Genomic DNA, 11,091 nt, shown 5'->3' with positions numbered 1-11,091 from the left:
TCCGCGTGGCCCACCGCGCTCGCCCGCGCCTCCAGGACTCCCCAAACTGCCCCCGGTCGGCCGCCGACGCCGCCGCACCAGGCGAGGGGCAGCGCCGTAAGCTAAGCTCGCGCGCCCGCGGTGCTGGTGGGAACGCCCTCCGCGTCGCGTGCGCGTGTACTAGCCCGTTACTCCCTTGGACGACCCCTCCCGCGTCCGCCGCGGTCACGGACCTGCTCCTTGCTCCCTGCTCTTCCTTGCGGACCTTGACCATGGCACAAACAAACGACTCGGTTTCTTTTACTAATCATAACCAAAATCCGCCTCGCCATCGTCCCGCTGATTGCTGAAACATGACCTGACCGCCAACTGCTCGCCCGGGCGGAGGATTTCGACCGGTCTCCACCATCTGTAGCGATCCCCGTTAGACGAAACACCACCAACACGACACATGACCACATATATTACAGCGTTTTCATATAGTGCTATAAAATAAGGGATTAGAATTGCGTTTGACTCGTAACTTTTTCGTCGTCTAAGATAGTATGTGATATTTGTTTTATCCAATTTAATATTTTATATATGAACCATATATTCACTTTGATATTAAATCTATTCTTTTATCGCTATCAAATACGATGGTATATTTGTTCTTATCAGTTTATACCTTTTGGTTAAAGTAAAATTTAATATTTATTCTTATCAGTTTAATATCTGATATCTGGAACATGTGTTCACTTTGATATTAAATTTAGTTTTTATGAATATCAAATATGAGTGTGTGCTGACATAACATAAGGGTACTGTAGTAGTTTTTTTTGGCTAATGCAACACTAGCACAATTTACAAGAAGTGGCTATCTCCTTCGGCCTTGTCTCATATCTTCCACCAAATAAACTGTGTACAATCGTGTTTCATACACGATCTGCTGGTAGAACCAAACGGGTAGAATAATGGCCGCCGCCTCCCGTGTACCGTCGCACGCACGAGCACGAGCTACGCCTGCACTGCACGTACCTTTAAACCTTTTTGCGGATCCGGTCCCTACAGATCGCGGGATTTGCGTTGGTCTGTCCACCGCACGATACCAGAGGGATATTTGCGCCCAAAGATAAGAAAACACAGCGCTGCTAAACTACTCCAACCGCCATGATTAGCCCAAACGAGGAGGGGGAGAGCTTCGGACCCTTTCTTCCCAAACCTTCCAAAACCAATAAAAAAAGTAATGCCGGTCGTAATCGCGCCATCCCCACACATATATACATAGCTTCACCACGCCACCCTCCCCATTCCCCATCACCATTCACTCATCCACCACCGCCATCCCCCCACGCAATCTCACCGGAAAAACGCCTGCTCGAGTTGAGCTGAGCTGGGCCGCCATGCGCCCACGGACCCACTGAGCCAAAGCCCCACCGACCCCACCACAACGCTGTCGGCCATTCCCTGTCCAAGATCCGCGCTTCGATTCGTCCGCCGACGCCGAGACCGACACCATGCCGGCCACGGACCTCCAGGGCTCCTCCCCGTCGACGCACGCCCACTCGTCCCCGTTCCCCTCGTTCGGCCGCACGCTCCTCTCCCTCCGCCGCGACGCCCCGGCGGCCGCGATGCCGCCGCCGCGCGGCGCCGGCCCGGAGCTCGGGGACTTCCACGCCCATGTCGCTGTGCGCCTTGCGGGCCTGAGCGCGCCCGGCGGGGAGGAGTTCATGTCCGTCGCGTGGGTCCGGCGCCTGCTGGAGGCGTTCCTGCTGTGCCAGGAGGAGTTCCGGGCGGCGGTGGCCGAGGCGCGGCGCCGCGGCGGCGGGGTCACGGCCCCCGCGGACGCGGAGAAGCTGGTGGCGGAGGTCGGCGAGCGCGCCGTCAGGGCGCTCGACGTCTGCAACGCGGCGCGCGACGGCGTGGACCAGGCCCGCCGCTGGGAGCGCCTCGCGGGGCTGGCGGCCTCCGCACTGCTGGCGCCCGCCGAGGGGCAGGTGCACGAGGGCCAGCTCTGGCGCGCGCGGAAGGCGCTCTCGGACCTTTCCCTGCTCCTCGCCGACGATGCCGCCGCCGCCTCCGCGGGCGCCGGCGGCGGGCTCGCCTCGTTCCTCGCGTCCCACCGCAACCGCTCCTTCGGCCGCGCGCGGGCGTCGCCGTCCCGCGCCTCGCCCTCCGCGCACTTACGCTCGCTGTCGTGGAGCGTGTCCCGCACCTGGTCGGCGGCGCGCCAGCTGCAGGCCATCGGAGCCGGCCTGGCCGCGCCGCGCGCCACCGAGGCCTCCTGCGGCTTCGCCGCGCCGGCCTACGCCATGGGCTGCCTGCTCCACCTCGCCGCCTGGGCGCTCGTTGCCGCCGTGCCGTGCCCGGACCGCGCCGCCGCGCTGCAGGCGCACCACCTCCCGGCCGCGCCGCCGCGCGCCGCGTTCCCCTGGGCGCCGCCGCTCCTCGCGCTCCAGGAACGCCTCGCCGAGGAGGGGAGGCGCAAGGACCGCCGCAGCTCGTGCGGCCTGCTCAGGGAAATCCACGCGCTGGACAAGTGCGCGCAGCGGCTCGCGGAGGCCATCGACGCCGCGCCGGTCCCGCTTACCGGCGAGCGGGAGGCCGAGCTGCGTGAGGCTGCAGCGGAACTCGCCGCGGCGTGCTCCGCCATCAAGGACGGGCTGGACCCGCTGGAGAGACAGGTGCGGGAGCTCTTCCACCGCATCGTGCGCAGCCGAATGGCGGGCCTCGATCCACCGATGGCCAATGCAGATTGAGCTCTATTCAAGATCATCATCGTCTTGCCTTCGATCTCACAGTGTGGCGGTGCTCTTGTGAATTGTGATCAGCTAGTGGAAAGTATAAAATGTGTGTCCTTCTGTAAAGGATTACACAAAGAGGAAAGGGAAGGTGTCATCTTTGGGTAAAGATGATTCCTTATTCCCATGTTTTGATGCTGCATTTGCTGTATATCCTTGTGTTTTTTGATAGTGTCACGTCTGTGCGCAGCTAATTCTCGAGCAACTCGTGCCACTTTGGGAATGTGACTTCCATTGACAACGCTAACAAGCAGGAAAAAAATGTGTGAAAAGAAAATGTGTTCTAGGTTCACTGTGCACGTTTCTTGGTTTAACTGTGCACGTTCATTCTATCGGCATCATTGTGCAAAGAAATGGGGCAGTAATTGTGGCAAAAAAAATGCGGTGATCAATTTGTTACAGAATAACAACAAGAAGGCCTTGGTGATAAGTTTGTGAGAAGCCACTTTTTTTTGTCAGTACTCTAAATGGGCTAATGTGATGTAACGCATGATTTGGTTGCGTGTCTCAACCGGGCAATATGTCTCTGAGTGGTCTATTGTGGATTGCTTATATCTGCATTATGAATTGTGTGATAGATCAGTATATTATTATTTTTGAGTTGCAAAGTGGATATACGAAGAATAGGACCAGCCAACTGGATGTAATTACTACTAATTAAATAAACTGAGCATGCATGCAGAATATTTTGAAGGTATTGAAAAGGTCCTGATCAACTGGATGCAGAATAATAGGAGCTGCAACGTTTTCTTTTAGAAGTAGGCGCTAATAACGAAGTGGCCGTGGTCAAGGCCATAAACAAGCGCCATTTTTTTCCGTACCTGTTGAAATAATGGCAGCATTTGCGTTTCATCCAAAAAAAATTTCAGGCTGTTGCGGTGTTGCCCCTTGAGTGCGGCAGTTGGATGTGCTCTTTCTGCTCCCACCACCTAGTGCCAGCAACTAGGCTAGCTAGTGTCGCTACCTGACCAGCATTTGATCAGGTTGAACTAATCCCTTCCTGCTACACTGTTGCCGGACAAATCCCTTCCTGTTAAACTAATGGGCTTTTTAAAGATGGTGCCTGTAGACTTTGGTAGCTGTACTTATTCCTAATGCTCATCTCTTATCCCTTTTTATAAGATTCTACCTCTCACAGCAACCGAAACACAAGAACGAACATACTCTAATTGCTGATGTTGTCGATGGTTAATGGGCTTTGTACCTGCATTCGGCATTTAACAATGTGCCCTTTAATCATGTGTCACTGACATGACAAATAAATTGACATCCACTCTTAAATATTGGTAAATAATTAATATAAGCGTAGCCAGGATTTTTTATAGAGAGGGACCATAAACAATATTTAATAGATTATATCTCTATTACTATAAAGCATCAGTTTTAACGTAGCGCGTACGTTTATTCCACCCCTACCACTGGACCTTCACTGTGAAAACCACCCAAATCTTTATTAGTGTACCGTTACCCCACATATGAGATGTGATAAACCATCCAAACCCAACACGATAAAAAGTCGCACACAACGCTCTCACATAGTACCACCTCGCTAGCTGAAGGAGGACAAGTGACCGAACGAGTTATAAAAAAAGAGGTCATACTCCTTTTCAACTCATACCTTTGTAAGCCTTTTGTCTAAGATAAAGTGTAATATTTGTTCTTGCGTGCCATCACACGTACGAGCATTGTACTAGTGTAGTATATGAGTGTCTGATTTCAATTTAAATTTAACGTAATAGATTACATGTTTTTATTAAACTCACACACAAAAAATAACCAATATTTATTGAATCAATCATTTTTATGTACTTAACTAAAAAATGAGTAGTAATTAGTATGTATTTATGTTTGTGTAAACATTAGGAGAGGTCAGGGCCTTGTATCATTATCTACTAGCATATAGCTCGAGGCGGAGAGGGGTCGACTGTGGCGGCGGCGGTGTGAGGGAAGGGGTTGACGGCAGCGGCGACGCCGTAAGTGAGGGGTTGGGAGAGATGAGAAATGAGACATGATCAAAATAATATTGTCTGTTGAATTTGAGTAGGAGAAAGTAGGTTATCCATCGATCTAAACCACAGTGCATTCAGTGGAGATTATGTGTGTGGAGCTGATTAAGTTAGTGGGTTTTGCAAAGTTTAATTTGTTGGATTATATAGTCGTATATGTTTATCTAATATATAGCCTGTAATATTTGCTAGTTATAATTTATATATACACCCACTATTAAGAGAGTTATAATTTAAAATTTTATGATGAACTAATATTTTTTTATTTTAGTCGTACTTACGGGTCTTTATACCATAAAAGTCATATAATAATTCATCGGTAGTACTTCATGGCAAGCTCCTTCTCAATGTAAACTTCAGGGGCAGTATAATTCTTCTAGTACCAATAATTAATTGTAGACTTTTTAAATTTTATGATTATCCTACAAATTTAATTTTTTCATCGCTAACTCCTAGGCTCAGAAATAGCTCCTAGATCCTGCGTCTGGGCAAGAACAAATAAGACTTCATCATCAAGGTGCCAACATTATCTACAGTCTTATGCAAACACACGCATGGAGATACGTAGGGAGACACGAGGTTTTTTCCTGAGCCTATGATGTTCCTGCGCCGTTGCACCAAGCTACGGTAGGGCTACAGGAGATCGCCAGAAAGGTTGCGGCAGCGGCGGAGCCAACCGCGTGACGGCGTGAGCGCAGTGACGGACCCGGCTGCTTACACCACTATATTAACTAACCTACTATATTAACTAACCTTATATAATCTTAGGATATGCCATGATCCATATAGATCATCCACTAAGCCACCCCTGCGTGAGCGTAGAGTGACGATCGAGGACGAGGCGCGATGCGGGCGTCCGGCACTAGCAAAGTCGACAACGGCAGGTCGCAATCTACTCGTTGGTTTTCGTTTGTACGTGGCTTTGTTTATGCTTTGGCGGGTTAAGTTTAATTAGGCTCATTAATCCATATATGTTTTTTTTAATTTTCGTTGGCAGGGCCACGGCCCCTGGCCCCTCCCTGTCTCTGCCACTGCTGGCCCCTGTTACGAACGGGCTGTTACCGCCTTTTGTGCTACCGTCTTCTCTGTAACCGTTCTACTCGAGGAGATTTTTTTTAACTAAACAAGAAATTCGTTTCCAGAGAGATCGGATTCAAGACTTGAATATGTTACTCGGAAGTATTAATCATTATGGTAGAAGCCTTTTCGCAAAACAGATGAAATAATAGTCGAGGAAAATGTTTTACTCATGACCACATCTGGAAAAATGCAGCACGGTGAGGTTCCATCGTCATTATACGCGTGATGCATCATCAGCTCTGTCATGTGCCCCCTGTAACCTCACTAACCTGTCCTCTTGTTTTTTTTCTGCTAGTAAATAAGATAAAAGATCTACTGAAACTTAAAAATTGAGTGGGGCCGTATAACGAAGGTCCGCCCTGCTGCTCAGCTGAGAGGTTCACCTGCCACACATGAGCTTGTTCACAAGAGGCAGGGCCGGTTTCTGACTTTCGTTTTTTTTTTTGCCTGGGCATGATGCATGGACATCTCCGTAGTCAACTCGCCATTTTCATCGTCATCAACACGACTTTTCATCGGTGTCTGTACGCAACCACGCTACGAGGAAAGTTGATGCCGTGGCGGCACGCGGCTACCGCGACCTGTAGCGTTTGGTCCTTTGGAAGCTTCTCCATGGAACGCACTGTGTTGGCCTGATGCTCTTCTTCGTGCTCCTCTGTGCTCTCCAGAAAACGTAGCCGCTAGGCACGACTATCTATTACGATTAACCTAGATAATATACAAATAGATGACCATAGTGTCCGGCTATGGGCTAGCTCGGACGGTCATAATGATTAGATCATATCAAACTAGATATATTTCTTTTCCGTACGTGTTTATGTAACTAAATACGTGGAGTTTGTTGGAGAACATCTAGAACAGGACATAGGAGTAGGCGTAACTTAGATCTAGCTTAGTACCCCCAACCTGAAATCTTCATTCCTATTCGACTCTACATCGTCTAGGGACGTATCGGGTGGCCTGCCGATCCTGATGCATCCCTGGAACTCTCCTCTCTGATGGATCCCTCCCAGGAGGCGAGATCTAAGGTTCTCCAATTCTCTACATGAGCGCGGACTGTGCAGCACTCCAGCCCCAGGGCGCGGACCGTCCGGCCAGCTAGCAGAGGAGACCCGCTCCTGTAGTAGGGTCGCGGACCGTCCGCGCCGCCGCAGAGAGCACCATCAGGCACTACAACCCTAAGTGTTTGGCCCCGAATTGGAGCCAACACACTTTTTTGGCGACTTCGCCGGGGAATTAATTAGGTGTGACCTGCCATAGATCGACTCCGTATGGTCGGTTTAAAGGATCACTCCGACATCTCCCTGAGCAATATCATCGAGCCGACTATAGAAAGCCTGTCGGGTGAAGATCAGCAGGAATTCGAGGAACACAAGAAGCAACTGATTAAGGACGCCGAGGTGAAGTACCTGGCTAATTTCAAGGTGGACATGCATCAGAAAGTCATCTGACTTACCTGACATCGCTCCGACCTACTGCAACCGCCCCAATGTAAGTAACACAAACGACGTCTAATCTCTTAGACCTTACGTAGATGAACAAAGGGAACAAATGCAACAAGTATTAGGGGGTATGCAAGAGGATTATAGAGGACTAGCGCGTGCGTTTGAAAAATCTACCGTTCCCAATTTTCTACCATATGATGTTGATGCTAGGAATGGTGAGAGCACCTAGAGGGGGGGTGAATAGACGATCCTACAAAAATGACTTAAAACAACACAAACTCGGTCTAAAAATAAAGTTAGTGTAAACTAAAATCAAGTTTAAAAGAAGAAAATATAGAAAAGTCCTCTTCACTTGATTGCTCTTTCAAGATCGATGTGAACTATACTAAGAGCAATATCACAAGTGAAGTTAAGAAAGTGGGAATAAGGAAAATCGCAATAAAGTAAAGAGACAAGAGAGACACACAATTTTTATCTCGTGGTTCAGCAAAGCCTACATCCATGTTGTGGTGTCCTCCTTTGGACAAGGGTTGCAATCAACCCTTCTCAAGTGATCACCGAGATTAAACTTGATTGCCACGGTTCTTCCTTATATCACAAGTATTCCCGTTTGCAAGGAATCTCCATAACTTGGAGTTTCTTGCAGCCTTACAAAAGATCATAGTGTCAACTTAGAGTAAGGGAGGGAGAGAAAGTACACACACAAGAGCAACAAGCACCAATACATGCAAGATTCACAAAGACAAGAGCCCAAGAACACAAATCAACAATAATAGCTCGTAACGGGCGCTCAGATCTCACTAAAACATCTAGTATGTGTTGGTGCAGTGTGTCAGAGTGTTGTGTAGCTCTTCTAGTACTTGAGTGCAGAATGGAGGCGCCTAGGGGCTATATTTATAGCCCCAAGTGGCCTAAGAACCGTTGCCTCCTTCCTTAGGAAGTTACAAACCTTCCTGTCTACGGGCGCATCAGACTAGGTCTTGTAGCCTCGTGCCCAGGATTTTGATTGGAACCTTCCTTAGCTAAGTGGCACTGGACTGATCCGGTGCGCCACTAGGCCATGGGCCATGTCAACTAGTTGTTGCGCTACCCGTGCGCCATTGGAGAGAGCCATTGGAGAACGGTCCAGTGCACACCAGACCGAGCACTGTTCATGGTCTAGTGAATTATAAAAATAATTCTCGAAACCATCGACTTCGGACTTACTGGCGGTCTGGTGCTCCATCTAACGGTCCGGTGACATAGGCCGCCGAAGGACCAAGTCTCAGGCCTCTGTGCACGTGGTCCAGTTGAAAGCTCTCTTGTGGGTTTTGGTGGTTTGGATGACAACCCAATTAAAGGACTAACAGGTGTGCTAAGTGTTGAACAGGTGTGTAGTACAAAACTTGTAGAGTTCAACACAAGTGTTCAAGTGTGATGGTTCCAAGGTTGTGTTGATCATGGTTGTGGACATCACAAGTGAATGAGAGCATTGCTTAAGTGAGACTAGGTGTGCATATCATGGAGACAACTGATCAAGCCAAGGATGGAAGCAAGAAGAGCTTTGAGGTACCGAGTGCATGGGAGAAGGTCAAGGAAGTCGAGGAACCCAAAGCCAGAGATGAAGAAGAAGACTTGTAAAGTCAAGGTTGATCGAGTTGAGAAGAGCTATGGTGCATCGAGGATCACTATCTTAGGACGTGACTTACAACCAATGAGGTAACATCTATGGTTATATGGTGTAAGTCATAAGGCTTAAGATCAAGCTCAAGAAATGAACAAGGTCACTAGAAAGAGGAGTACTGTCAAAGCCATAACCTAGAAGTAACCCATAAGAGTTAATTTTACTTTGATCTATGTGTAAGAAAAATGGACCCTAGGCCATTTGGCTCAATAGATTTTGGTGTTTGATGATCAACATAACCTGTGGACTAATGTGTTTGCCAGTGTTTGTGTTTGTAGTTCACAAGATGCTAAAGTAACTTGGACTAAGGCATTGAGGAAAGCAACACCTCAAAAGAAGACATTATGAAGATCAAGTGAAGTCCAAGAAACGAAGACAAGTGTTGCTAGGCGGACTGTCCGGGCAAGGGCACCGGACTGTCCGGTGCCACACGTCGGACTGTCCGGTGCACCAGGGAACTGTAGCCCAATGGCTAATTCTAGGTGGCACTGGTGGAGAGAAGGCACCGGACTGTCCGGTGCGATGTCTGGACTGTTCAGTGTGAAAGCCTGCAGCGCCAACGGTCACCTGCAGTGTCAGTCCAACGGCTAGGCCCACCAGACTGTCTGGTGTGCCGCAGAGAGCATCATCTTTTCTCCAACGGCTAGTTTTTTGTTTGGAGCTATAAATACACCCCTAACCAGCCATTTCAAGGTGTGGGAGCCCAAGCAACATACCAAGGCATATAGTAGATATTTCCAAGTGCTCATACACCCAAGTGCTTAATAGAATCACTCGGTGATTAGCGTAGGTGCTTTGCGAAGTGCTTAGGTTAGTTAGACCGCATTAGCGCTTGCTCTAGGTGAATCCTAGTTAGTTGAGTGAGTTAGAAAAACCACACAACCACTCGGCTCTTGCGCGAGCCGTTGTAATTGTACCGAGTGGGGTGAGAGTCTTGCGATTCCATGACAACCGCATTTGTGTCACGACCGCGACCTTGTACCGGAGGGAATGAGGTCTGTGGTGTTTTCGGCCGGAAGCTTGATAGTGGAGATGGCAGGGAGCGTCGAAGAGGAGCTGGAAGCAGAGCACCATTGCGTGTGGAGAAGGCCCACAGCTCTCTATGGAGTTACTCGACCGTGGTGCTTGGCCCTCGCGTGGGCTTCCTTTTGCGTAGAGACACCAACGAGGATTAATCGGGACCTTGCGTGGTTTCGGATACCTCGGTAAAAATATCGGCATCATCCACGAGAGTTTGTATGTCTACCTTGCTCTTTAGCTTCCGCATTTATATTAAGCATTTGAGTTTCAATCTTGTCTTTATACATATATTATTTAGAATTGAAACTTAGACATTGCGGTAGAGATAGCATCACTTAGACAAAACCTAGTTTGCACATTATAGTTTGATTATTTGTATAGGTTTTGCTCTAGGGATTTATTTGTGGCCTAGATTAGTGAAAGTTTTAGAAGTCCTAATTCACCCCCACTTAGGCGTCACCTGTTTCCTTCACTATGGTTATGTGGTGTAAGTCATAAGGCTTAACATCAAGCTCAAGAAATGAACAAGGTCACTAGAAGGAGGAGTAGTGTCAAAGCCAGAACCTAGAAGTAACCCAAAAGAGTTAATGAACAAGGTCACTAGAAGGAGAAGGACCATATCACTGGATACCGGTTCGCGTGGGTGCCCCCTGCCTTGTGTGCCACTCGTCGATCGCCTGCGCCCCTAGCGCTGGGCCCGACTAGTCAGCCCACCGTCACCCGAGCCACTGACTGCCTTGGCCCGCATGTCAGTGCGTGCTCGCACCCTCGCCCGCGGGGTCTGTTCTCAGCCGTTGATCTGAGATCGGACGTCTGAGAACGCCCGATACCCCTTTGCTTGGCCGTTTTGTTGAAAAGACCCCCGGTTTCTTAGAAATCAACCCGTCGTCCTAGTTTCTTGTGCCTGAGCCCCTGGTTTCTTGCAGAGAGACCCATGCACTTTATTTTAATCACAGAAATAGGTCTAAATTAGGGTTTTGAATCCCAAAACTTGTAAATTTCATAAGTTTGTCATATGAACTCCAAATGGGATGGTTCAAATTGCAAAATGTTCATTATAATATTTTCTATCTGTTTAAATTAAGTTCATCCACTGTTTCTGTGGCGGAACCTCCCAA

General features: G+C 48.8%; 1 protein-coding gene across 1 annotated transcript; it reads left to right on the top strand.

Moving 5' to 3' along the window:
* Nucleotides 1-789: 789 nt before the first annotated feature.
* On the top strand, nucleotides 790-2,964 carry LOC103647034 (uncharacterized). Its single transcript, XM_008671606.4, has one exon. The coding sequence runs from the start codon at nucleotides 1,476-1,478 to the stop codon at nucleotides 2,715-2,717; it is 1,242 nt and encodes a 413-aa protein (XP_008669828.1). The 5' UTR covers nucleotides 790-1,475; the 3' UTR covers nucleotides 2,718-2,964.
* The last annotated feature ends 8,127 nt before the right edge of the window (nucleotides 2,965-11,091 follow it).

This window comes from Zea mays, chromosome 2 (assembly GCF_902167145.1).
Source record: "Zea mays cultivar B73 chromosome 2, Zm-B73-REFERENCE-NAM-5.0, whole genome shotgun sequence".
NCBI classification, from domain to species: domain Eukaryota; kingdom Viridiplantae; phylum Streptophyta; class Magnoliopsida; order Poales; family Poaceae; genus Zea; species Zea mays.
This window is presented reverse-complemented; position numbering and strand designations above follow the sequence as displayed.

What these genes read in the sequence shown, in the direction of transcription:
- LOC103647034 (XM_008671606.4), top strand. Translation starts at nt 1,476, where the DNA reads ATGCCGGCCACGGACCTCCAGGGCTCCTCCCCGTCGACGCACGCCCAC.